Genomic DNA, 24,103 nt, shown 5'->3' on the forward strand with positions numbered 1-24,103 from the left:
ATGAATTCGTAGCCAACAGCGAATTTGATGCAAATACACAATCATCCGGATTATTGCGGCTGAACCATGTTTTGATTTTTGTATGCGACGATGACATCCATCATACTCCGATCCGTCTGTGTATCGGTTTTTGGGACAATTTTCGACATGCCGAAAGCAACGAGAAAAAAGAAGCTCAAAGCGGAGGATTTCAGAGTAAGTAGACGAAGATCTGACGATATCTTTTTCCTTACCTCGATTTCGATTATTGCTATGCCCAGATCACTCATGACTTCGTAACAGAAAACCAAGCTCAAGGTCGGGAAAAAGAAACCTCCCGCCACAAACCAAACTGATGTTTCCTTTCGCTCGCAAGGTACAGCTCCACATTGTATGAACATTTTTAATCTCCCTCATTCACCCCTTTCGTATGCCTTAAGCCATTGTCGTTCCCTCTCAAAGTATTATCGACGAGAAGGCTTCCTCTGACCTTGTTAACAGTCGCAAACAAAGCCTCAAAGATATTATAGTGCAATTAAAACATTACAATGCACAAACGCGGAAAGGTCTGTCCAATGGGTTTAGCATATGGGGTTACCGAGTAAATTGTGGGGATGCTGAGAACCGAAATTGACTACCAGATGCGTTGGTGGGGATTAAGGACCTTCATAACAGACATCCCGAGGCGCTACATGCCCATCTTAGCACACTTCTTGATGCTCTTTCCAAGCTTCTTGTTGATGATGTGAGTCTCAATGTAATCGCAATCCTAACAGTTATTGTTATTTACTTTTCGTTTAGGATGGAAACGTTCGAAAGACGCTGCTTTCCTTTTTGAAGGATTTGATGCCTACTATACCAAAGGTTATTTCCTAATAATTTGGCCAGCGGTTGCATGTCGTGACCTCCAACTAATACCATTGTTTATGTAGGGTCACTTTCGACCGTTCATGTCACTTTTGATGGCGTACACCTGCTCTGCTATGACACACATATCGGAAGATATTAGGCTAGACGGATTGAGGTTCTTAAGAATATGGCAGGATAATTACCCGGATTTAATCGCTACCTATGCAGACAAGGTCAGATTTTGCCTCCCTTATGTGTCTCCATTCAGTGCTCATGATGAACTGCAGGTTATTCCAAATTTCCTTTCAATGTTGTCAACCGGCGGTAAATCCCAGAGCTCATCTTCCATCGGTAACTACCCATGTAGTTCATCATAATGTGGTGTGGTGTAGCTTTAAACTTCTCTTAACAGGCACGGGTTCGTCTTTACTCGTGAATCCCCGCAGTCAACTTGGCAGCGCAAAGGTGAAAAGAACGATGAAATTCTTTTTTCTCATTCAAAATGCTGGACTTACGGTTTTTTTATTGATGATTATAGTCTAGAGTGGACGTTCTGGACAGTCTTCACAGGTTTCTGCAGCTGGTCCTGGAAACTGGAAACGATACGTAAGTCATTCATCCAAGCGGAAGATAGTACTATTAAAGGGTGAACATTTGTAAATATTACCCACAGCTGGTGGTTTCTGGCCATGTCCACCAGGTCCGAAGACTCGGCTAGCACCGATCAAGCGCCAGAATTTGTTGCTTATCAACCGGTATGTAACACATTACGTAGTAAAGAGAGGCTGGGATGCTAAAAGACTTGTCACGCTGTAGCGCGGTTTAGTTATCCACGGTTGGAGTGAGGTGCTAGGCAGGCCTCACCATGCTCGTAGCAGCCTTCGTGAAAGCGACCACCTAGATTTGTTTACCGCAACAAGCACATCCGCACCACATGATCGTTTAGTGATAGATCATGGTGGTAAGGGTGAGAATGTAGTGCGCAATCTGTACGACTTAGCAGAGTTTGACCAGTTGAAGGTATGTGTTATTGAATGCGGATTGTTTTGAGACGTTTGTATGGCGAAAGATTTTCCGATATCGTCTTACCGACGCCTTCAGGCTTTCACGGATGTCATCATGCCGGTCCTTGTTGATATATGGTTGGAGGCCTCACCGACGGCATTTTCTGCGGGGTCCATAACTCTATCACCCGCTCTTTCCGTCATGCATACTGTTTTGAGAATGACAAACTTGATTTGGAGGGCTTTACTATTCACTGAGAAGGTATGTATAACTGTTCCGGGGAACAGAGTAGCGATATACCCGCTAAACTTTAGGTCTGCAGAAGCGAGCAGACAGTGGTTGGGTCGACTCGTGGTTAACGACAATCTCCAAGCATTTTGCGGTTCACTTTCCCTTCGGAAGCAGCAACTTCTCCCTCCGGGAAAAGCAGGTATTGATATAGCGTATCGAAAGGATCAAGACGTCTGTATTGAATGGTCTTACAGGTGGATACAGTTTTACAAGATATGAATATCCTCTTTTGCGAGATTCTGTCCCATTTCCTTTTGGGAGGGCAGTCGAGTAAGCCGGAAGGAGCGTTCCACTGGCGGGACCGAATGTTTGAATATGTTCTGGAGTTGTTTGATGGCAAGGTATTTTTTGGGAATGGTGCTGCAACGCTCCCCCTTAGCTAATTCGATGGTCAAGAAAACGATGGATCGTTCTCCAAGAACGCCTGCGACAATCGTAAGCCTCACTAACCAGCAATTAGAAGCCACCTATCCTGTGCTATGGACGTTACTCAATACATTGGATAGCGGCGAATGTGCGGATCTAATGCGCGTAAGTACAGCGTACATTTTGTTTACTGAATTTACTAACGTCCATATTGGTAGGCTTTCTTACGAAATGCTCAGTTGTTAACTGACCTCCGATCTGCGAGACGCTCCTTCACCTTCATATGTAAAATACTAAAGGTATGCTATGATTGGGAAAGATCAAACTCTGGTTATCTCGACTGTGCCTTACAAGTTCCTCCTCCTTGTCTGCGACAGCTACAGGACCGGCGTCAGTATATTGGCAAGTTTAAAGTATCTGCAAATGAGCAGCTGTATGACATTATACAGAAATGGCTTTTGGGGTTGCCAAAAAAACTGTGGCAGCTAAAAATATCTGATCAAGCATTCAGCAAGGTACATTTGGGTACATTTTCACTCGCCGCAAGCTAGTACCACCGGTCATTGATGTCATCCATGCTGTTAGGATATCATTGACATGCTGGCATATACCCTCAGAAATGACCTTTGCGGATTTGCTTCCGACAAAGTATGGACATTGCCATATTGCATTATGATATGGATGCATCTTATTAGTGATTGACCTGCTTTCTTCCGTAGGCATTCACATCCGGTCTGCAGACCGCGATCATTCCATTTTTCCAGGTCACCACAGCAAAAGGTCCACTATTTGGTCCTTTCGTGGACTCTTCTCCCACCGTTCAACATGCTGCCGTAGCGTTGCTCTATTATCTGCCAGCGTGGCCCGATAAGCTGATTCGTGGAGTCGCCACCTGTGTGACAAGTAAGCGCTTGAGGTGCTGAGGAGTCTGCTCCTCTGTATGTCGTACTCACGTCATGCCGTCTTGCAGACTTTTCGGTATCAGCTGATATCGTCGGTCAGACACTTGAGATACTTGGGCGCCGACAAAATCAACCGGCAACGTGTCTGCCTCTTGAAGTCTACGCGAGCATTTTGATAACCGTAGGCATCGTGGGACATGTGACCTCGGAGATGGCTGCTTTGCAAACGCAGGACGTATCGAAACACCCGTCGGGGCGAATGATGATCATTCGCGGGAGGAATGAGGTCATCGAGGCGAAATTGAGAAAGAAGGAGATCAACGCCGATGATTTCTGGAAACGGCGACTGGCGATTACGCAGGTATGCCCATCGCTCGACGTGGTATCACGTATGGTCATGTTTGTTGATGGATCACACTCCATTGTGTCATAGCGAGCTCTCACTTTGTTGTCACATCCGTCTATCGATGGAGCATTGTTTGTACCTGCTTTGCAGGAATTGATGGTAAGCTGAAAGGAACTTAAATTGAGTCTCATCATATTAAAACCTATGTTGATCGTGTATCGTGTACCCAGCAGATGCAAGCACTACCAGTAGATACCTACTACGGAATCGCAAGTGCCATACATTGCATCGCCAAGTCTGCGGCATTGTCAAATTTGGTATCCGTGCAAATTACGGCAGATATCTCTCGCGCATTGATTGCCACAATGGAAATGAATTATGTCAGTGGGGATTTTCATCAGGTTAGCACTCTCAGTGCATGATTCTCGGGCATGCCAGCTGACGTCGGAGTGTTAGAATCGTGAGACTTTCGTTCATTGTTTCCAAATTTCATCGCTCCTGCTACTCCAATTACCGGATCTGGCGAGTTCGGTCATCAAGATGGTCTCGACGAACATTCAGGGTATGGTTTTCTTTGGTACCATGTCCACGGACCTTCTGCTGATAGCCCCCGCGGGATAGAACGTACTAGGGTTTCTGCCGATCAACCATCTGCCAATGAGATATGTGCGACATTCAAAGTGATGACAAGGTTGATCCTAGGAAATGAGCAATTGAGAGACCAAGTTATGGGTGGTGTCGACTCCCTCAAAGAATTACGCCTGATGGCGACCACATTGAAGGTATGATCCTCGCTAAGTGGCATGTATGTGACAGTTAGACAAATTTCTCATATACACATAGGACCTTGCGAAGCGCAGTGAGAAAGTAGGAACTGAGATGCTGAAGGAGGAAATTGAGATGCTTTGCCGGCTTTTGGGTTTGTAAAGAGTATGATGAAGGGGAGTGTAGTACAGATGAAATCCTGTTTAAGAGTCCCTTTTTATGTAGAGCTTAGAGTTAGATGGTTCTGTATATAATTTGTAGAATGGCTTTCCCGACTGCTGACATTTCTACTCTGTGTCATCTACTTCTTCCAAATATGAATTCACCTTTGCCGCCGCTATTTCTCGCGTGGAAGCCCAGCCTGGGAAGCCGGTAGTTGTTGGGTTTGCTGCTGCCCAGTCAACACTAATCTCCTCGAGTTCTGGAATTGCATCATCATCGTCAACGTCATCGCCGTGCCTTACAGGTAACTCTTCAATGAGAGGTCCCACTGTTGGTTTGGCCCACGGTGTTCGGAATTGGAATTGGTCGTTTTGGCTGTCGTTGTCCTCGACATCTGCTTCCTCTATTACTATTCTTTTTCCAGAAGTCGATAGCTCGGTGAAAGATCGAATGGGAGCTGCATTTCGTTCACCAATTTCTGCACATTTTGTTAATGTTGGCTCGTCAGCTTCTTTCGGACGCTCCTCTGGTTCCTTTATTTTGTCCAACATTTCATCCCGCAATTTCTCAACCTCGGGTGAAAAGACAGGCTCTTCCTCCTCGCCATATCTTTCACGTCGACGTGCTCGGGCGTCATCCTGAAGCTTTCTCAATGCTGCGTAGAGTTTGGTGGGTTCGTAACTAACTTTTCCCAGAGAAACCGCTGGCGGTACACACCTTCAAAGCTCCTTTCGTGCTCCTTCTTTTCCTCATCTTTTTGTCGTTGTCTTTCCTCTCTCTCGGCTTCTATCCCTCCGCGTGCCCTATCGACATTTTTCAAATAAAATTAAATGAAATCGAAACGTGCGATTATTGTAAGCTCCACGAAGACGCACCACGCTTCGACGGCCAGTCTCTCTTTATCAAAGACGGGTCGATCATCCAAGTATGTCAGCGTTCTGATGCGGGAGATCAATGTCCTTCTGTAGTTTGGAATTTTAGACGTCACCGGGTTAGACATGAGATTCAGAACAGCCTATGAATGGGAATACGAATGAGATAATGCTCTTCATGAAGCCAAGTGTGCAGTTTGAATCCCCACCAGATTAGGCATCAGTTCAAAAATTTCCACAATTTCCGGATCCTCAATTTTATTGTGGGATAAATCCAGGACAGTAATTGACTCGCACTCGGCCAGGTGAGAAATGTCCTCTTTTGATTTCAGGAAGTTGTGGGTGAGCTGTAACGTCGTGAGATTCTTCAACGAGGCCAAGTTGTCTATCTTCTTGAGAAGGTTATTGTTCAAACTGAGTGTATCGAGATGAATGAGCTCGTCTAGATTCTCGATGGTTTCGATGCAATTTTGCGCCAGGTAGAGACATCTGAGCTCGGTGAGAGCGGATAGACCCTCAATGGTGGATATCCCGTTTCCTTCCAGCCAGAGTGCTTTGACACCAGTGTACGCTTCTAGATTCTCAATCTTGGCAAACCCTACCGACAGTTTATCAGCTCTAATGCTTCTTAATAGTGGGTCCAAGACCAATTTGGTGCCCATGGCCACTAACTGCACCTTTGAAATGAAGATAGAGCTTATCATTCAGTTCCGGCGTTTGGTAAAGTTTCTGCTCTCGGCACAGCTGCTGGATATATTTTGCGGTCATGCGAGTGTTGCTGTTGGGCAGGCATGAGATTCTTGGCAGCGCATAACTGATGTCAGCAGTCTTACCCTTGGCCATCCAGTTCTTTCGCATCTCGCCTTGAGGGCCATGGCCGGGCCCCCGCGGTCACAGTTCTGTCTGCAAGAAGCATTGTGTGTCCACAGGTGTTAAACGTTAAACGTAATACACTGGTATTAGGTGGAAAGTACTCTTTAGACCAACCTGTGGCAGTTTACCAGGATCACGTTAGCTAATCAAGACGCGAGACTACGCGTTGCTGCGCTTCTCACATCGAGTAGAAACGCTCGCTCAACCCCACATCCAGGTCACCTTATCCAATGGCCACGACAGCGTCAGAGAGTCATACCGCTAATCCCGAGACCCGCCAAAACAGCAGTGAAGAATGGCTTCTCCTTCGAATCGGGGCGATACCACGCAACTCGCTTGGATGGTTTCGGTGTGGCGTGGGGTTTTATAACAAGAAGGATTATTCAAAGGCAATAGAGTGCTTTGAAAAAGCTGTGGAATTAGATCCCATGAATGTACGAATTATGAGGTGTCAGACCGTATCATGATGCATAAATGGTGTGCTGATCATTTCTCATTTATGATGTACAGTACAATGCGTTCCAAATAATGGCAAGAGCTTGCATAGCAGTCAATCGTAAGGCCCTGCTGAATCCGATATTCTATACTTGGAAGGATTAAGCTGATTTATGACATGCAGGAAAAGACGATGCCATAGCCGCATTAAAGCAATCTGTGATGCTCGACAATCCCTCAGATTGGTAGGCGCAACAATGTTTCCTATGTGCGAGATATGTTCGTCTGACTCTAAAACGTTTCCTCTTCTGCGTAGGCAACTGCTAATAGAGCTCACTTCAAACAAAGAGTGACCACCAGTCCAAGAACTGTCGTTAACAGACGGTTCGCCAGCAAACGGATTGCTGTCTATCATGGGTGACTGTTTTACGTTACTTAAAATGACATACTTGTTTAATCTTTACGTACGCACGGTGCTAAATACAAGAAAAAAAAAAATAGAACTACTATACAAGACAACTATATATCAGTATATCAGTGTCAAATTAAACGACTATTACGTATGTCGACTCATATTCCGTTAGCCGCCTGGGAATACTTTGCAAGATCTAAAGCAGGACAGCAAATCAGTATATGTGCATCACACATGTGCGAAGGTTCTAGTTACGTACATTCTGCCAGTTTTGGTGACATCGTGCGGGGAGATATCGTTGCTACCTCCTTGTTTGACTTTGACCCAATCGGTATCGGCTTTGAGGGTGGGCTTAGTGATAACCCAGGATGTAGATTTTCTTTCTTTGCCAGATTATCATTAGATTCAACAGGAACAGCAGCCATCTGTTGACCTCGCCTTAAAGTACGACTGAGTGTGGATGTCTTGGGGTCTGCATCTACGTATCAAAAAACATTGTAAGTTGCGGCTCAGATGCGTAATGCAAACACCAAGTGTGTGATATGTACCTCCCAGGAATCCGTCCCCAAAGTCGAAATCGATATCCAAGAAGTTGTTTTCTGTTCCGACGATTGTTGACAGTTGAGAAGTGGCGGAAAACCTCGCAGAGGGTCTTGCCTCGGCAGCCGGCGCGAGATGATTGGCGGAGGTAGTCGTTTGCTGCTGTTTCGGCTCGGGTAGCGGTTTCGGGTCACGACCGAGTTTGGAGACATAGTTTACAGGTCTTGGCTTTAAAGGCGGTGACATTGTTCGATATTGAATTGGAATCTTGTCGTCGTCAGTAAAGTTTCTCGCGGCGGCAAGATCTGGAATGGAGGGTAATGGCCTGGGAGTGCGACCAGTTGGGCTGCTGGGCGCCGCGTTCTGGGATGGTGGTGGTTCATAGAAACTGGGTTCCGGGAGAGCCCTTCTACCATGAAGTACGGGGCTTGGAAGCGACAACGGATCAGGAGAATTGCCATGAGTAGCCCACTGCTGAGGCGATGTCGGGGTCTCCGTTTGTTGATTGGGACTTGATGGGATGTCCAGAAGCATAGACGATCTCGACAAGTACTTGCTTCGTTCGACAGCGGGAACATAGGAGATTGGACCGGTTGGACCTGTGTGGCAGATGGTGTCGATTTAGCGAAAATCCCATTTTAACATGAACGATAATCATCTACCAATTGGGGGCGATTTGGCAATGTTTCCCTTCGTGGCGATACCTCGCATGGTCGCCGAAGCAGGGGAATTTGGAACCAGTTCCCGAAGGAAGCCTCCAGCAGGGGGAGAATGGTCTTCTGGGGGCGGCGTGTCCATAGCGGCATTGCTCTTTCGAGCTCTCCTTCGTGCCACAAAGTCGGCAACGTCCCCCTCATCATCTGACCATGGAAGTGCGCGTCTTCCTTTTGGAGGACTCAGCGCCATTGCTCCGCGAACTGTCCGTGGTGGTGAAGCGGAACGCGCTCGCAATGTTGCTTTCCAGTTTTTATCACGTTTACGGACGGTTGGAGCCACCTCCTCCGCAGGGTCATCGGAAATTACATTGTAGTGTTGCGGGTGCAAGTTAGCCATCATGTTAACCGTGGGTGGGGGTAGGATGGAAGCTGAATGGCAAACATTGATGGGAAGCTCAATCACCAGGTCCTTACTGCATGAATAATATCAGAATATGCTACTATAGCAGTAGAGATTATGACTTGGGTTCTCCACTCACTTGAACGTCCCCATATTAAGCGCAATGATTACTCGGCACGCTACCTCTGCCAAAGCGGTGTTGCGTACTGTACGAACAAAACGCTACAAAACGAACCGGACCACGGTGAGACTACTTGCGACGATACCTGCTTCTTAGAAAACTGCTTTACCGGAATGTGGATATTAAGGATGTTCGCCCTCTCCTCTCCAGGATCAAAAATGAAATCCTTCTCTTTGAAAGTTGTTTCGGATACCGACTCACTAAACATCTTCACATCGTTTAGTGGATCTTGAGCAGATGTTCCTTCCCGTAGCATCATCAACTTGCGAATTAATGATAACTTGATTCCTTGAACCTGTTCAATAAAGGACAAAATAAATCAGAAGTAAGTTAGACGGATCACAACCGACATTTTTGCTGCAAATGACACGTACTCGTCTCTTTGAGTCGTTTTTTACGCGAAGCTCCACATACACGTCATTCCCCGAACAAAAGAAGGATTTTTGAATGGTACCCTCAAGCTGAACTTCTCCGGCACCTCCAAACCAGACTTTCCGATGATTTTTTGCCCTTATTGGCTCATCTGTGATGTCCATATGATTGGCTTTCCAGTTTTCCACCACGAACGCCTCCTTTGATCTGAATAAACTGTCGCTTCGTCCATTTTGCTTATATTGAACCACCCTATGGTTGACGGCAGTCCACGTATATGAGAATCTCTGAGTGTGGTGCCGATTTGGGATGTCACTCTTACCCTGTGACGACATATCGTAAGCTAGAGATATTCTGGTACGCATAAGAGCTCGGTGCGTCATTTGGAAGGCGGAAAGCAAATGGGAAAGTTGTTTTGCCCTTATTTGCTTGCCAGAATCCATTCTCTCCCGGACCGCGGACTGCGTTTGAGGGAGGCATACGCTCTCCTTGAAAAACAATGCGAGCGGAAAGGAAGGCCTGACTTCGCTCGTAATCTTTATCGCTGACCTCTAATGTATAAATTATATAGTGAGTAGGTTTGCTAGCATCTTCCTAGCGATGGGCCTTAGTCTTACCTTCAAAACCATTGAGTTCAACAGATATCTCTCCTAATTTCAAGCTTTTGTTGGTGGACGATATAATTTCCATTCTTCCGTGTAGGTTTCCTCCAGCGACATATATCGTCGAGTCAAGCAATACGTTGACTTTTAACTTGGAACATTTTCCGGGGGTCGTTGGAACAGGGTTGAAAGCCATATTCGAGGTCGGCTTAAGTGCGCTATGTGCGCCTGGAGAGGCCTTTGGTGGACTTGTACCATACGAGCCATCGGACAAATTGCCGAAGGAAGAAGTGCTGATTTTGTGGTGCAGTTCTCTCTGCCCATGTGTCAAGCTGGCTATATTACCCACAAACGCCATGCCTAGAGTTATCTATGTAGGTGAGTCTAACGCGTGTGTGTGCTTTCGCACATCATCTGCAGAAGGATGCTCGTACCTATTTCCCTTAAAGTTTATTCGTTTACGAGATACGGTATTTGCCTATTCTGAGGTAGCCAAGATGGGAGTCAGGTGTGGGAAACCAATATCATCTGCGCATCGACTTGCGTACCCAACTATGAGATGAGATGATATACAAAAAGCTGCGCAACACACGCAAGTGAATGAGGAATGAGCCCAAAGCTTTATTAAAATAGGACAAACTCCTGCATTGGGTAGCGCATTACGTCCTGCCGGAAAAGTTGACAGCGCCGAAGTCCCCAAAGATCTGCCCACGCAAACTTGGACAGTTGCGGTTGCAAGGCATTCTAATGTGGTTGCACATTTCATTAATACACTGTGCAAAGACTTGGATTGTATTTGGCTCCTGCTTCAATAGAAAGAGTCGGAAATCCGTTCTACCCATGTTGCTCTGAGCATAAAAAGCAAGGTCGAAACGGTGATGAAGCGCCAGAACAACATCAAGGCAATGCCTTCTTGCGTATATCTAATGGCCAACCATTGTTTGTTTTTATTGATTCAACCCAAGTGGATAAGCCAACTGGAATGCATCAAGTGGTAAATACGAGCGCGTCGCGAAGATTACGCGTTTGCTTTCTTGTTCATTTGCAATTTGTCCTTTGTGTTCCGCTGTTACTTTTTACCCTTCAAGGCTCGGCACTTTTTGCTGGTGCAAACCACAAATCCCCAACAAAGTAGGCTGTGTAAAGGAGTTATAAATGAGCAATTCAGATATGTCACTTGAATATGTCACTTGAACAAGATCCTTCAACATGTGATAGATCTTGGATTGCCATGTGGGGAAGACATGCCAAAGGCACAGATTAAAATCGAGGACGGCGCGTCCCTGCACTTTGTGACCCAACAAACCAGACTATTGCTGTAGGAACAAAAGATGAGCCACATTGGAAGTTGAGGACGAAAAGTTATTCTTGATGATGAACATGATCTCATGTTCTGTGCATGCGCTAACGTAGGTGGAAGTTGCATTGCAATTATATTGATTAGGTAACAGATTAATTTAATATCGCTGTCAATTATACTAGAATATATCTCTTTATACTTGATAGCATCCAGTCATTACATAGCCTATAACGAGTGTTTAGTAGTGAGTATTATGACTGTGAAGCTCACTATCTAGTGTTCAATATATCCGCATAATATCAGACAACTTTATCTCATCCAAATGCGCTCTTCATGATACCTTAGAGTTGCATTCCATTGGTGGTAACCCTTCGTAGTGCGTTGGCATTAAAAGTCTCGTGAATAACAGGTTTGCGGGAGAGTCACGCCGATCGTGTGACTGTGCCAATGGCCTTTCCACAAGCAACTGACCTAACTCGGAAGGCCTTCAGTGCAAGATCTCATCGACACGTCAACAAAAGCTGCCATCTTTGCAACAGTGCGCACATAGGAGAGGTTCGACTGTGGCAAAAGATTAACTTTGTAACTGTTCGTCTCCAATCTGGGTTTTAGATGGTAGTAAAATTGGGGCTAGGTAGTATGAGGAATTATGGCTGATAATATGCGCCTTTCGTAGTGTTTGTGAGATTACCAACTGCCGAGAAAATGAGCTCTTTAAACAATCCTCCTTTGCCTGGGACAAAGAGATACACACTTCGGTCGTCTCTACCGCAAACATCAATAGCACATCATGTAATGAAATTCCAGACCCAGAAGTTTGATCTCGAATCGCTAGTACCGCCGGTCCGCATGGTCCGTGAGGTACCAAAACCACGAAAACCTGTAGAAGAGCCTACAAGCACCGAACCATCAGAAGCAGCTAACAAAGAGAAGATGGACCCTACCAAGGTTGCACCTTTCGGGAATGCGGTTAAAAATCGCCAGAACTTATTCAAGAAGAAGACAAAGAGTTACATATATGCGCGAGACCCCGATGATGATAATTCACCCAGGAGGCCGAGAAGAGATCCAGATAGATTTCCTTGGATTCTCTCGGATTTCGATGGTTCCCAGCAGTATACGGGGAATGTGGAGGGCATGCCAGAATCGAGTTACCTGATGCTTGCTGTGAGGGTATGCCGCTCAATTGGCTGAACGTACATTGACGCACACTATCTTACTTGAGTTTGGCTAGGGGGGATAGCCTTAAAGTTGTACCTGTTTCCAAATGGTACAAATTCATGCCGAAGCCTAAATATCGCACATTAACCGCGGAGGAAGCAGATGAAATGATGAAACTGCAGAGCCGTAAGCGGCTAGACACGTGGCTGATGCATAAAGCTCCGAAGGAGGTTAGTACTTTTAACCAAGATGTGTTTGTAATTGCACATATCCTCAAGAACCTGCCCATTCAAAGGAAGACGCGGCCATAGCCCCTGATTCACAGCCAAAGGAGGAGAAAGGCTGGATTAAAAAAATCCTGGAAGGGGAAGGTGACGAAAAGAACGGTCGGGCAAGGCGGCCGCGTTCGCAACGCGATGATGACGCAGGAGAGCTCGACTATGAGGAAGAATTTGCTGATGATGAGGAGCTGCTTTTCGGAATTGAGGATGAGGAGGAAGCCAAGGAAGCCATTAAGCGCCAGTACGGAAAACACGGGAAGCGATCGGGATTCTTGGACGATGAGGATGATGAGGATGAGGAGGAACATGATACCAGAAAAAAGAAAGGTGTTGGGAAGGTACGCTAGAGTTCGGAATGACATTTGTTGTAGCAGGAACTTCGACACGCCTTATTTTTCCAGGATTTGAGAAAGGCATTACGGAAAGCGGACCAAGCGGATGATGTTTATCACTCGGATGAAGCAAATCCTTACCTTAGCGATGAGGTAACAGCGTCTTGTTTTGCAGCATCTAACCAGGGTCCTTATGATTTCCCCCTCCTTGGTCCCCCGTAGGAGGAGAGTGACGAAGAAGAAGCCAACTCAGAGGATGTGGAGGTAAAAACGGAGCCAGGAACTGAGGATGCAGCTAAACAGAAGAAGCGGAAAGATGGTGAATCCCATGGGATTGCAGTTGGACTAGGAAAGAAGATCAAGAGGGAGGATTCTATCTCGCCTAGCGCATCTCCAGAGCATATCCTGATGGACAAGAAAAAAGCCAAGAGTTCAGCCAAATCGCCATCGCATCTGGGTAGCAGTGGGCGGGCGACAAGTTCTGTTGGAAGAGCCGCGAGTACATCTCCACTACATGGTAGCAGTCCGGCAGGTGCAGGCAGGTCCGTTACTGGCAAGAAAAGAAAAGGACCGGGTTCGGATGATGAGAAAGTTGAGAAGGTCAATTATCCTACAATTAGATCGTTCTACTTCCTTCGTGAAGTTTGTGAACTAAATTTCTTATGTCTACAGAAGCCTAGAACCGAATTCGCGCCTGTCACTTCCAGTTCAGCGTCAGAAATCTTGAAGCAGCTCGCCGGATCTGCTAGCCCACCACACCTTGGATCTTCCCGTCCTCCGTCTGTGCGTTCAAAAGCTCCGACTGGTCGCCCAAAAGCCGGCAGTGCACGGAATACCCCAATGACAGATAGCGCCGCTGCCGGTGGACCATCGGCGCAAGCTACAGCACGCAGTACGCCCCTTACCGAGGGTGGCGCACGCGGTACACCAGGGTCGGGCAGTGGAACTGGCAAGCGCAAGGTGAAGAAAGGCACTCCTGGTGGTACCCCAAGGACTAGCCCTACCACCGGCGGTAGTAGCAAACAAGGCTCGACTCGTAAGTAGATCTATTTAGGCCGCTCTTTGGTTCTTTTCTAATGCATACTCTCTCCCGAATGAAGGACGAGCGAACGCCTCGGACATTATCGATGTGTTTAGGAGAGAGAAAAAGGATGCGATGCAATTGGGAGAACTGGTTCGCGGATTATCACATATCATGGGGAAATTGAGTAAAGAGGAGCAACGCAATATCGTTCGTGGATTGATTAAGAACGTTTGCAATGTTACCAAGACGGATAGTGCAGCAAAAAGCAGCGGAGTGGTTCTTTCTGTCAAGCCGGAATTCAAGGATTGGTAGCCTAGCCGGTCCGGTCGTGGTGTGGTATTGCTATCAAAGTGGACATGTATATACTTGACATCGTGCAATACACGCTCAGAAACGAAACGGCAAAGGAATCTTCTTATCCAATCAATATGTACAAACAGACTTTGTAGGCCCTTCAAGTGGCAAATCTATACTACGATGTTTAACGTTGCGCATATCCATGCTGCTTGCGACTCGACGATCCATCAATGACTGTGTATATTATCAGCAGAAATAACGCAATGACTGGTAAGATAAATTTCCGGGGTCTCCTAAAAACATGATCGTCAACAAACATTGCACCTTTGAAAGACATTTTTCCCGTCTTAAACAATAAAGTTCTTACAGCTCGAGAGGGAAAAGGTCCCAGAATGAATTGATGTCCTCCATGTAAGGATAGCCTTTCACAGCACTAGTCCATGTGGCCTTCACCTCCTTAGGTCGCGCTAATTCTGCCGAGTACTGTTGAATCAATGTCGTTTCTTTCTGAATCTCAGCTTTTAGCTCCTTGGACCGTCTTCCTGCATTTTCCGTCTGTACAAGCAAGCTCGTCAGTAATCTCAACTCGACAAAGTCAGAGAGTTTGAGCCCACCTTGACTTTAAGGGTCCCAAATCTTGCCTGATAATCCTTGAACTCCACTAAATACTGCCTAGCTATCTCCGGGTCTTCTGCTTGTTTGAGGAGCTCCCTGCAGGTTACAGAATTAGAGCATGTCCTACTTTGACGATGCATACCGCGACCTTACCTCATTTGCAGCAAGTATTGACGATGCGCGTCAAACTCGGATTTCTTGGCTGCAAACACTCCCGCCGGATCCTCTAATACTGCTTCCTCTAGTGACATCGGAGGCCGATGTGCGGACGGTGTGGTTGTGCTCGACGTCTGCTGGTCATTGGAACTTGGTGAGGTAGGTGGTATAAAGTTGGATAGTTGACGGAGTGTTTGCAGTGTGGGATCGACGATTTGAGAGTTTGTTGACTGTCTCTCCTTTGTTGTGCTTTCCTGATCCTCCTTTTGCAGGTCCATCGTAACGGTCTTGGTCTGATCTGGTTCCAAATTGTCCTCTCCTGAGTGCGCGAGCCCTTGGATCCATGATCGCACGCGTGACTCACACAGGACAAGTGTCAACAGATGCGGCTGCGTTTGTCGTTTGTTGACGACTTGGCGAGTGGTTTTCCTTCCCACGCTCCATCTTCAATATTCTCCGCTCAGCCATGCCACCGCAAAGCGAGCCGTCACCCTTTACACCTCAAATTGTTCGTGGACTTAGCGACAAGCTTTACGAAAAGCGGAAGGCAGCTGCTTTGGAAGTCGAACGGTTCGTTTACTTTTGCATTCTGTAGCACATGTAGGATGGGCGGCGGCTAGACAGACCGTTAGATGGTGCAGCATGTAATATGGCGAACAACTGCCGCGATCTGCATAGGACAGCAAAGTCCCACGTTGCAGTCATAATCGTGATGCGGAAATACGATTGAGATATGCGGAATGTGGACAAACCAGAATAGTGGCAGGCTGCACATTGAAGACTAACAAGTTATTATTCACCAAACTAATGACCCTTGGTTCAGCCTCATACGTGACGCACTCACGACCAGCGATCACACACGCATTTCCGCAATTCTTCGAACCCTCATTGACGATTTTGCTTATTCATCCCTACCCAATGCACGAAATGGAGGATTGATTGCGCTCGCCGCTGCCGCAATCGCCCTTGGTATCGCAGACCTCTCTCGACATCTCGACGCGATTGTTCCGCCAATCCTATCCTGTTTCTCTGATCAGGACTCACGAGTGCGATATTATGCGTGTGAGAGCATGTATAACGTCGCAAAAGTCGCTAGAGGTGATATATTGAAGCATTTTAACGAGATTTTTGATGCGCTGAGTAAGGTAAGACAAAAGCGGTATCCTTTTGTGACGCAGAACCTAGTGTGATTGGCCGAATGCTGTGCGCTACCACTCGGCAATATCTTGAAGTATTCACCGCATCCTTCTCACATTCTACAGCTCTCTTCGGACGCTGAGCCATCCGTTAAAAATGGAGCGGAATTACTCGATCGCTTAATGAAAGATATTGTATCTGAGCGAGCTGTATACTGGGCCCCTACACAGTTGGAAGAAGGCCCTGAATCATTACGAAAGGCCGCAGAACAACCGACGTCACCGACCGTGGGCTCGCCATCCGCAAACCCGGTTCAACCAGCGGTTCCGCCATTGCCGGGCACTGTTCCTCTTTTACCAGGCATGAAACCAAATCAATTCAACCTTCCTCGTTTCATCCCACTTCTTGCCGAGCGCATTCACACTCTCGCCCCGTTTACACGAACCTTCCTCGTGCAATGGATATCTGTCCTGGACTCTGTGCCAGATTTAGAGCTAATTGCATACCTCCCAGACTTTCTGGATGGCTTGTTCAACTATCTTAGTGATCCGAATATTGATGTGCGGGTGGCAACCCTGAATGTTTTGGCAGAATTCTTAAAAGAGATTCGTGACGTAGTGGAGACTCAACGAAGTCGAGGAGCCTTAAAAATTCGTGGCAAGGTTACCAAACCGTCGAATGGCCGTACACATCGTCGAGCGTGGTCTGATGCCGGTCCCCCTCCACCATATTCTGTCGGTGGCATTCACGACGATGACATGAATGAAAAAGCAAGTGTGAAATCGTTGACGATATCCAGTGGTCCCGAACCTGTGGAGTCACCCATTGTAAGCAACGACGACCAGATACCAGCAGCGCATGATACAGGCCGAGAAGATGCGAAAATGGCATCAGACCTTTCGGAAAAACCACGGAATGAAGCGGTTGACGGAAGTCAGCCTTATGTTCCAGGACTAAGTGTTGTACTAGATATAGGACGCATGACAGAAATCTTGATTCCGCATCTGATGAGCACGGGTACGTCCGAATCCATACGTGAATTAAACTGCTGAAAGAGACTCAAATGCTGGGTATCCGACAGATGAAGAAACCCAGGCAACTGCGCTCCGTTGGATAAACGAGTTTATTATTCTGGCCCGAGAGGTCATGCTCCCTTATACGCCAATGCTCTTGAACGCCATCTTACCAAGCTCGGCGCACTCTGTGAATGATATCCTTTTGCATAGTTGTTGGCGCGCCCACTCGTATTTAAGATGGCCATTCCTTAACTCAAAACTATACCCATTAGAAACGTAGCTGTCGAGACAAATTCAAATCTTTATAAGCTTATTCTGGACCTTCCCACCAGTTCGCTTCCATCAGGAGAATCCCAAGTGCCCGTTGATGCAGCACAGGGAGGACCAAGAGCGATAACTGTGACGCCGCCATCGGAAGAGACCACATACGCAACGCCTGCATCTCACAACAATGGAGCCCAGTTAGATTCTATTGATTTGCATGCAACGGTGGACACACTCACCTTGCAATTTCAAGATGAACGGGAAGAAACCAGAGTGGCAGCCTTGGAATGGCTATTGATGTTGCATAAGAAGGCACCTCGACGGGTAATTAGGACCTATTTGGCAACCGACCTTGCTAGTATATTGACTGACAGAAACATATGCATGACCAAGGTTCTTAATTCGGATGACGCGACCTTTCAAGCCTTGTTGCGAACACTATCTGACTCTTCCGAAGAGGTGAGCTAGTCTTCTGCTCATCTGTGCTCGCAAGACAGGATGTCTTAAACATATGTTGCACTTGAAAGGTGGTCAAACGCGATCTTCAATTGCTGGCTCAGGTGTCGCAGCATTCCGATGATGAATATTTCAGTAGATTTATGGTCAACTTGCTCTCCCTATTTTCGACGGACCGGCGACTCCTGGAAACTCGCGGAAGTTTGATCATTCGACAGCTGTGTTTAAGTCTGAATCCGGAGAGGATGTATAGAACTTTTGCAGAGATTTTGGAAAGGGAGGAGGTATGGGTTTACCTCTTTTTCATTGCTATGGTCAAGGTGATATGCAACTAGTGGTTATACAGGACCTCGAATTTGCGAGCACAATGATCCAGAATCTCAATTTCATCCTCATCACTGCACCCGAATTAGCAGATCTGAGACGACGCTTGAAAAATCTGGACTCGAGAGTATGTTCGTACTTCTGTAATATAAAACTGATGCAACTTATTCACTGGCGACGAGAGCAGGACGGCATTCTACTGTTTACTGCTCTATATCGTTCGTGGTGCCACAACGCTGTTGCAGTCTTCTCTTTATGTCTTTTGGCACAAGCCTACGAACACGCATCAGCGTTACTAACACTATTTGCTGATCTTGAAATAACTGTGAATTTGCTGATTCAAATCGATAAACTGGTGCAGCTACTTGAGAGTCCCGTGTTCACATACCTGAGGCTGCAGTTACTGGAGCCCGATAGGTACCCACATCTATTCAAGTGCCTGTACGGGATCTTGATGCTATTGCCGCAGAGTTCAGCATTTGCAACGTTGAGAAATCGCTTGAACTCAGTGAGCTCGATGGTGTTTATGTTTTCGGGCGGGGCTGGCATGTCGGCTGGGTTGCCAGCTTCCACGGTTTCCGATTCGTCACCAAGAGGAAGTGTATCCGCATTAGGAAATCGAACGTGGGTCTACTCAGCACGCTTTGGTCGAATACTGCGCTAATAACTGGTTTTTAGTGGCAGCCGGCCGAAGGCCGGAGAAGCTTCTCCACCGCCGCAAGTACGATGGAATGAGCTACTTCAACAATTCCGTTCTGTCCAAGCACGCCATGAGCGTAGTCGACGACTAGGTCTGCAGTGTTGCATCAAGACAACGTATATCAAATGCTCAATGGCGTTTCCTGGTTTCAGGCGGACGAGGCAGCTTGCCGTCGCTGGATCGAAGTGGCAATTCTAAGCGGCGAGTACGGTCCTCTCGCGCGGATGAAATAAACGGGGGTGATGATTCGTCCTCGCTTCCGCATCTCTCAGCAGGGCATGGGAGCGGTGATCACAGTCGAACGATGAACCCGACGATCACAAGAGAACGATCAGGAAGTTTTGCATCTTCAAGCGGGGGACGTTATTCGAGAGTCGGTAGCGGAAATCCTGGTGGGAGTCCTGGGAGGTCCAGTAGTGAGAGTTCCCGCGTAGTACGGAAGACGACTGCTCCTGGGTTTGGTGTAAGACGAGCCCAATGAGTTGAGAGTTTAATGTGAGCAACTTTGATCTAGTTTGCATAGATAGCAGTATTTTATTGTATAGGTAGTAGCCAGCTTATAGGTATAGCAGAGGGAATGTTGACATGCTTGTCCGTCGCATTACAAGTCAGAGATATGGTCTTTTATCCGGAGGCTGTGCATTAGTTTGTGCACATGCCGACAGAATAACAGCAGAGCCATTTTGACACAGCCAAAGCAGCCTTCTTCGCAAAAGTCAATGTTCTCTTGCCTACGACACGAACTTGACTATACCTATCATGGTTTCAACCTAAACATCATTTTGGCCGAGCCATGTGGTTATTATAAGCACGAAACAGAAACAAAGCACAGTTATTATCTTCCACCAACCAGCTCCCTGTTGCGACCCCACCAGTTTCTTCCCATCATCAAGGAGCTGAACAAGGGAATATTGAAGGTCATCTAACCACTACAGTTTTTTGTGCACTTCCTACCAGCAACTACCGTATCTTCATTACGTCGATCTTTATTAATAAATGCCATTTTCCACTTACCTCCTTGCTCAACACATTCTAGATATAGGTAACTTTCTTCCTTCTCTATTGTCATCTATTAGAGCCCGCCAATTTAACTCTGGGGCTTTCAGTTAGACAAACAATCATGAAGTAATCTTTGGGAGTCACAAAGGTCACTAGTGCTACATGGCGAAATATCAAGCTTTGGGGTGGAGGTCAAGGAGAATGGAGAAGATGATGATCGGTCTGACAAAGTGTTACCAGCATATCAAGATGCTGGTGGTTCGGTTGAGGAAATAGTACTTCTACTACAGGCAATTCACATTTAACTGCCAAAACAACCATCTGCACTACAGTGAATGCACTAGAGTCAAGTCTATTGACGCTACATCTATACATGCCGTGTGACTACCAGAAAATAGCCCATTGCACAGATGTCTGCCTTACTTCAATTCGGGAAGGTTGTAATATAATTTGAGTGATTCCGGGTTGGCCAGCGTACCACTAGGGATCAAAGTCTCTCCCGAAATGATCCTTTTCACAGCCACTTCAACTTTTTTGCCATTGACAGTGTACTGCAAGCGGCAAAGTTCAATAAGATCTCTCCTGCTGGTTGAAGAGCATGTGTCATCTTACCGGGATGTCAGCGATGGGTAATATAACGGCTGGTACATGGCTGATGACAGAAGAGATCAGACAACTGGACAAGTGGTAACCATTTGCGCAATACTAACCGTGCTGAGAGAAGGCCCTTTATGGTGGATTTGATAGACTCTACAAATTCGGGGGTAAACTGGTGTCCGTCCGCCATCTTACAGAATAGGATAACTCTTTCGTCGGCTCCGCGCTTTTGCCCGACCTGGGACGATACGATAATGGAGTTAAATCGGCTGTGGTATATCAATCAGGACTCATGTAGATCTACCAACCACAAGCGTGTCAGCAAGCTGTGGGAACTGGTCCACTAGATACCAACAGGTAGGTTTAATATAGAGCCCAATAGATCACTGCTAAAAGAACATACAGATGTTGTAAAGTTCAGCACTGCCGAATCTGGGAGGCGTTGTCAGTAAGGCTAAAGGATGATAAAGGATCTGATGCGCCGAAATATACCTGACACCTCCCGGATTTAGGGTACCATCGCTGGACGGCGGCAAGTGACGTTTGTACTTTGAGTGCAGCTGCAGACGATCACCAGCAAAGCCAAGGTCTCACCTGCGACCAAGCATGTGAAATCCGCCAGTTTTTGAGTTAATGAGTACAAAGTCTCCATGGTACCAGACACCCTCAAACCGAGAAAAGTATGCGGCTCTGTACTTTTCATTCTCTGGGTCATTCCAGAAGTATACAGGCATAACAGGGAATGGCTCTGAAAGAATAGCACATTCCCTTCTTAGCAACGAGCTGATGAGTAGAAAGACGTAAAAGGCTAGACGCACTGGTACAGATCAGGTCTCCAGGTTCATCGTACACCGGCTTGCCTATAAAGATGCAAATCAGTTAGTCAACAAAGCGAAACTACGTGTAAAGACGTGTACTTACCCGCGTCGTCCCACGCTTCCACGCTCATCCCCAGACCTCGACACTGGATCTCCCCACGATAGACAGGTAACGCAGCATTATGACCCGCAAATAGAGATACAATATCGGTGCCACCTGCGATAACCAGAAGAAATTCCAGAGAAATTTCCAATCCACTATGAAAAACGCCGCCCACCTGTAATTGAGCCGAGTAACACGTCCTCCTTGATTTGTGTATATACATAGTCGAAGCTTTCAGGCTTCAATGGAGATCCGGTGGAGTAAATGGTTCGCAGGGTACTCAGGTTGTGGGACTTGACTGAGCATGAAAGCAGGACAACTTAAGGATTGTTTCATTGATTGTCGCATACTGCTTCCACTTACTTGGAGTCACCTTGGCCTCTTGTAAGCTCTGAATGTACTTGGCAGACGTGCCGAAAACAGTAATCCTATGGTGTGTCTTCATAAACACCTGACAGTCCCAACAACAACTGCTAATCAATATGCGCTTACTTTAATTCATCAATCAAGTCCAATAATCGCGCCGGAGTGGGCTTGAAAGGGCTGCCATCGTACAAAACCTAGGAATGATTGGTTAGCCGTCAACCGGGTGTTATGCAGACAGCATCCAGGCCGCCTTACCAGAGTCGCTCCAGCTAAAACATGTGATTGTCTAAGATAAGTCGAACGCATTCAAATTTGGCTCTGAAAACATGCCTTACTCACCCACCAAACCGCTGACAAGCCAATTCCACATCATCCAGCCAGTCTGTCGGAAGACGTCAAACATCGGTGTGCCATTGGCGACAATGCAGATTAACCCACAGTTGTATAGTAAAAGAATACATCGTCTTCTGACAAGTCCCCATGAATGACATGCTCTTTGAGATGCTGAATGAGGATGCCCTACGATGCCCGGACTTCAATCCTAACTGCGAAAGCTCGAGTATGAACACCAGGGACGTTGGCTTACCCCTGCGGAATGGACAATACACTTCGGTTTTCCTAATTTTTCCAAACATGCGTAAGCATAGGATCAAAAGGGCCGCTTGTAGCCGCAGATACTACTTACCTGTGGTCCCAGAGCTGTACAGAATAACCAAGGGATGGTAAAACGGGAGCTGCTCAAAGATGATGTCCCTGCCATCATCAGTGATCAGGAAGTCCTTATACGTCTCTCTGCAGTGGATCAATTAGTATCACAGCCAAGTCTAAGCCATACCAATATGTTCTCAAACCAACCCCTTCGGGATCATCGTTGCATCGAAGGGCTGCTCAACGAAGGGTATAATGATCACTTTCTCTAATGATTCTAAACCTTCCGCAACCTCCCTCAATTTTCCTAGGTGATCATGAGCTTTGCCGTTGTACATCACCGCGTTGACGGAAAACAGGATCTTTGGCTTCACTTGAGAAAATCTCTCCAGAACTCCGGTTACGCCAAAGTCGGGAGATGTTGATGACCAGATAGCGCCAAGACTGGTAACGGCCAAAAACACAATGACCTATAAAAATAACCTCTCAGCAAGGGACAGACATCCTCCTTGTCAGGTCCAATTTACCGTTTCGGGGCAGTTGGGAAGGTAACCCGCGATACGATCGCCTGCCCGAACACCATGTCTGCGAAGCGCTGCAGCACATGCCCGAACGCGCTCATACGTTTGCTTGTATGTGTATTGGACATATAGGTGTCCTTCACCTAAGTATATGCATGTAAGAGCGGATTCGCATTGCTATAGTGGTCCGAAGATTACTCGCCAGCGCCAATGAGGGCAATATGATCATCGCGTCTAGCCAAAAGGTTTTCCGCAAAGTTTAATCGAGCTCCCTATGTCCGAATATGCCGTTAGAGAGATAGGACATACAGCTGTCACGTTTCTCCGGCCAGCCGCCTTACCTTGAACCACTTGGGTATATTGTCCATGGAGACGTCGCGTTCAACCACCTACCCCATAATCAGAATTGTCGACCCCATAAGACTCGAAATAAAAGTCCCAGAACCCACCTCTGTATAGGGAACTGAGGCTTTAACTCCACAGTACTCCCAAACAGACGCCCAAAATTCCGGATAGTTTTCCACCGACCATTTCCATAATGCATCGTAATTTGCTTTTATCACACATAACATCGCAAGTATTAGACACTTCCAGGGTACTTTGGCATTTCAAAAGGACTAAAAACACACCAAGCTTTAAATGATATCTCCTTTCAATGAATGACTTGAACTTTGCCATTTGAGTCTCCTCGGGACGCGAGGGCTTCCACAGTAGCTTTGGTTGCTGAAATCCGTTCGTCATGGTGCAATCAAGAATAATAAAGGGGAGCGTTTGAGACCAAGTACGCAGCAGATTCCTGAGATCACACTTGCTTGGGCTTTGCGAAACCCCGGCAGAACGGGCATCCTCCTCCAAGAGTTGTAGACAGTTGTATTGTGAGACCACAGTGGCTTAGTCGCGTGCGCGCCCCCGTGACTCGGGCTTGGAAGGGGTTCGAATCACGTCGACAGACGAGGCATTCAATACGATGGTCGGTCTGG

General features: G+C 46.7%; 8 protein-coding genes across 9 annotated transcripts; 4 read left to right on the forward strand and 4 right to left on the reverse strand.

The window, feature by feature from the left end:
* The first annotated feature begins 124 nt into the window (after positions 1 to 124).
* On the forward strand, positions 125 to 4,840 carry SPPG_01147 (uncharacterized protein). Its single transcript, XM_016749469.1, has 25 exons — positions 125 to 195; positions 283 to 355; positions 420 to 545; positions 621 to 724; positions 781 to 843; positions 912 to 1,061; positions 1,116 to 1,179; positions 1,241 to 1,293; positions 1,367 to 1,434; positions 1,502 to 1,583; positions 1,645 to 1,848; positions 1,930 to 2,094; positions 2,156 to 2,263; positions 2,319 to 2,465; positions 2,521 to 2,655; positions 2,709 to 2,789; positions 2,868 to 3,005; positions 3,076 to 3,138; positions 3,210 to 3,393; positions 3,461 to 3,753; positions 3,826 to 3,897; positions 3,969 to 4,139; positions 4,195 to 4,300; positions 4,360 to 4,520; positions 4,582 to 4,840. The coding sequence occupies exons 1-25, from the start codon at positions 148 to 150 to the stop codon at positions 4,663 to 4,665; spliced, it is 2,943 nt and encodes a 980-aa protein (XP_016611718.1). The 5' UTR covers positions 125 to 147; the 3' UTR covers positions 4,666 to 4,840.
* SPPG_01148 (uncharacterized protein) lies at positions 4,628 to 6,508 on the reverse strand. Its single transcript, XM_016749470.1, has 6 exons — positions 6,371 to 6,508; positions 6,215 to 6,315; positions 5,747 to 6,135; positions 5,541 to 5,680; positions 5,383 to 5,468; positions 4,628 to 5,320 (listed from the first exon to the last, which is right to left on the reverse strand). The coding sequence occupies exons 1-6, from the start codon at positions 6,451 to 6,453 to the stop codon at positions 4,791 to 4,793; spliced, it is 1,329 nt and encodes a 442-aa protein (XP_016611719.1). The 5' UTR covers positions 6,454 to 6,508; the 3' UTR covers positions 4,628 to 4,790.
* Positions 6,509 to 6,604: 96 nt separating this feature from the next.
* On the forward strand, positions 6,605 to 7,436 carry SPPG_01149 (uncharacterized protein). The gene is made up of 4 exons (XM_016749471.1): positions 6,605 to 6,844; positions 6,921 to 6,966; positions 7,030 to 7,090; positions 7,162 to 7,436. The coding sequence occupies exons 1-4, from the start codon at positions 6,641 to 6,643 to the stop codon at positions 7,196 to 7,198; spliced, it is 348 nt and encodes a 115-aa protein (XP_016611720.1). The 5' UTR covers positions 6,605 to 6,640; the 3' UTR covers positions 7,199 to 7,436.
* SPPG_01150 lies at positions 7,249 to 10,680 on the reverse strand. Of its 2 annotated transcripts, none has more exons than XM_016749472.1 (11): positions 10,557 to 10,680; positions 10,443 to 10,491; positions 10,024 to 10,368; positions 9,729 to 9,957; positions 9,409 to 9,658; positions 9,144 to 9,329; positions 8,993 to 9,075; positions 8,460 to 8,926; positions 7,806 to 8,396; positions 7,517 to 7,735; positions 7,249 to 7,453 (listed from the first exon to the last, which is right to left on the reverse strand). In XM_016749472.1, the coding sequence occupies exons 3-11, from the start codon at positions 10,364 to 10,366 to the stop codon at positions 7,416 to 7,418; spliced, it is 2,406 nt and encodes an 801-aa protein (XP_016611721.1). In that variant the 5' UTR covers positions 10,367 to 10,368; positions 10,443 to 10,491; positions 10,557 to 10,680; the 3' UTR covers positions 7,249 to 7,415. The 2 variants fall into 2 exon arrangements, with proteins under 2 accessions (XP_016611721.1, XP_016611722.1); XM_016749473.1 differs by having other exon boundaries at positions 10,024 to 10,378.
* A 1,423-nt stretch (positions 10,681 to 12,103) lies between these two features.
* Positions 12,104 to 14,418, forward strand: SPPG_01151 (uncharacterized protein; the record flags this gene model as incomplete). Its single annotated transcript, XM_016749474.1, has 7 exons — positions 12,104 to 12,481; positions 12,598 to 12,699; positions 12,765 to 13,088; positions 13,152 to 13,235; positions 13,305 to 13,682; positions 13,755 to 14,118; positions 14,183 to 14,418. 7 exons carry the CDS (start codon positions 12,104 to 12,106, stop codon positions 14,416 to 14,418), a joined length of 1,866 nt encoding a protein of 621 aa, XP_016611723.1.
* An 83-nt stretch (positions 14,419 to 14,501) lies between these two features.
* SPPG_01152 (uncharacterized protein) lies at positions 14,502 to 15,517 on the reverse strand. The gene is made up of 4 exons (XM_016749475.1): positions 15,172 to 15,517; positions 15,018 to 15,114; positions 14,771 to 14,958; positions 14,502 to 14,696 (listed from the first exon to the last, which is right to left on the reverse strand). The coding sequence occupies exons 1-4, from the start codon at positions 15,450 to 15,452 to the stop codon at positions 14,588 to 14,590; spliced, it is 675 nt and encodes a 224-aa protein (XP_016611724.1). The 5' UTR covers positions 15,453 to 15,517; the 3' UTR covers positions 14,502 to 14,587.
* A 74-nt stretch (positions 15,518 to 15,591) lies between these two features.
* SPPG_01153 (uncharacterized protein) lies at positions 15,592 to 19,768 on the forward strand. The gene is made up of 11 exons (XM_016749476.1): positions 15,592 to 15,744; positions 15,998 to 16,319; positions 16,437 to 17,328; positions 17,393 to 17,521; positions 17,593 to 17,915; positions 17,985 to 18,050; positions 18,119 to 18,331; positions 18,394 to 18,498; positions 18,559 to 18,995; positions 19,050 to 19,162; positions 19,224 to 19,768. The coding sequence occupies exons 1-11, from the start codon at positions 15,641 to 15,643 to the stop codon at positions 19,550 to 19,552; spliced, it is 3,033 nt and encodes a 1,010-aa protein (XP_016611725.1). The 5' UTR covers positions 15,592 to 15,640; the 3' UTR covers positions 19,553 to 19,768.
* Positions 19,769 to 20,272: 504 nt separating this feature from the next.
* Positions 20,273 to 23,963, reverse strand: SPPG_01154 (acetoacetate-CoA ligase). Its single transcript, XM_016749477.1, has 23 exons — positions 23,753 to 23,963; positions 23,573 to 23,676; positions 23,465 to 23,512; positions 23,326 to 23,395; positions 23,130 to 23,266; positions 22,810 to 23,072; positions 22,640 to 22,746; positions 22,541 to 22,572; positions 22,393 to 22,473; positions 22,294 to 22,336; positions 22,210 to 22,223; positions 22,081 to 22,148; positions 21,952 to 22,016; positions 21,764 to 21,886; positions 21,589 to 21,702; positions 21,486 to 21,527; positions 21,262 to 21,415; positions 21,160 to 21,189; positions 21,071 to 21,099; positions 20,976 to 21,010; positions 20,781 to 20,905; positions 20,683 to 20,722; positions 20,273 to 20,621 (listed from the first exon to the last, which is right to left on the reverse strand). Exons 1-23 carry the CDS (start codon positions 23,862 to 23,864, stop codon positions 20,490 to 20,492), a joined length of 1,968 nt encoding a protein of 655 aa, XP_016611726.1. The 5' UTR covers positions 23,865 to 23,963; the 3' UTR covers positions 20,273 to 20,489.
* Between the last annotated feature and the right edge of the window lie 140 nt (positions 23,964 to 24,103).

Source organism: Spizellomyces punctatus (assembly GCF_000182565.1).
Source record: "Spizellomyces punctatus DAOM BR117 chromosome Unknown supercont1.2, whole genome shotgun sequence".
In the NCBI taxonomy this organism is placed as follows: domain Eukaryota; kingdom Fungi; phylum Chytridiomycota; class Chytridiomycetes; order Spizellomycetales; family Spizellomycetaceae; genus Spizellomyces; species Spizellomyces punctatus.

Bases quoted from the DNA above. Each gene is read 5' to 3' on its own strand.
- SPPG_01153 (XM_016749476.1), top strand. From the start codon at position 15,641: ATGCCACCGCAAAGCGAGCCGTCACCCTTTACACCTCAAATTGTTCGT. The intron at 17,522-17,592 runs ATATCCTTTTGC...TCAAAACTATAC, and splicing joins CTCGGCGCACTCTGTGAATG to CCATTAGAAACGTAGCTGTC. The intron at 18,332-18,393 runs GTATGGGTTTAC...GTGGTTATACAG, and splicing joins AGATTTTGGAAAGGGAGGAG to GACCTCGAATTTGCGAGCAC.
- SPPG_01154 (XM_016749477.1), bottom strand. From the start codon at position 23,864: ATGACGAACGGATTTCAGCAACCAAAGCTACTGTGGAAGCCCTCGCGT. The intron at 23,073-23,129 runs GTAAATTGGACC...TTATTTTTATAG, and splicing joins TTCCCAACTGCCCCGAAACG to GTCATTGTGTTTTTGGCCGT. The intron at 21,100-21,159 runs GTATATTTCGGC...AACGCCTCCCAG, and splicing joins CTAAATCCGGGAGGTGTCAG to ATTCGGCAGTGCTGAACTTT.
- SPPG_01149 (XM_016749471.1), top strand. From the start codon at position 6,641: ATGGCCACGACAGCGTCAGAGAGTCATACCGCTAATCCCGAGACCCGC. The intron at 6,845-6,920 runs GTACGAATTATG...TATGATGTACAG, and splicing joins TGGAATTAGATCCCATGAAT to TACAATGCGTTCCAAATAAT. The intron at 7,091-7,161 runs GTAGGCGCAACA...TCTTCTGCGTAG, and splicing joins CTCGACAATCCCTCAGATTG to GCAACTGCTAATAGAGCTCA.
- SPPG_01152 (XM_016749475.1), bottom strand. From the start codon at position 15,452: ATGGACCTGCAAAAGGAGGATCAGGAAAGCACAACAAAGGAGAGACAG. The intron at 15,115-15,171 runs GTAAGGTCGCGG...TGTAACCTGCAG, and splicing joins CAATACTTGCTGCAAATGAG to GGAGCTCCTCAAACAAGCAG. The intron at 14,959-15,017 runs GTGGGCTCAAAC...TTGCTTGTACAG, and splicing joins TTGGGACCCTTAAAGTCAAG to ACGGAAAATGCAGGAAGACG.
- SPPG_01147 (XM_016749469.1), top strand. From the start codon at position 148: ATGCCGAAAGCAACGAGAAAAAAGAAGCTCAAAGCGGAGGATTTCAGA. The intron at 2,264-2,318 runs GTATTGATATAG...ATGGTCTTACAG, and splicing joins TCTCCCTCCGGGAAAAGCAG to GTGGATACAGTTTTACAAGA. The intron at 2,466-2,520 runs GTATTTTTTGGG...TCGATGGTCAAG, and splicing joins TGGAGTTGTTTGATGGCAAG to AAAACGATGGATCGTTCTCC.
- SPPG_01150 (XM_016749472.1), bottom strand. From the start codon at position 10,366: ATGGCGTTTGTGGGTAATATAGCCAGCTTGACACATGGGCAGAGAGAA. The intron at 9,659-9,728 runs GTAAGAGTGACA...CGTCAACCATAG, and splicing joins TTACGATATGTCGTCACAGG to GGTGGTTCAATATAAGCAAA. The intron at 9,076-9,143 runs GTAAAGCAGTTT...TTCGTTTTGTAG, and splicing joins TCCTTAATATCCACATTCCG to CGTTTTGTTCGTACAGTACG.
- SPPG_01148 (XM_016749470.1), bottom strand. From the start codon at position 6,453: ATGCTTCTTGCAGACAGAACTGTGACCGCGGGGGCCCGGCCATGGCCC. The intron at 5,469-5,540 runs GTGCGTCTTCGT...AAATGTCGATAG, and splicing joins AGACTGGCCGTCGAAGCGTG to GGCACGCGGAGGGATAGAAG. The intron at 5,321-5,382 runs GTGTGTACCGCC...AACTCTACGCAG, and splicing joins GCACGAAAGGAGCTTTGAAG to CATTGAGAAAGCTTCAGGAT.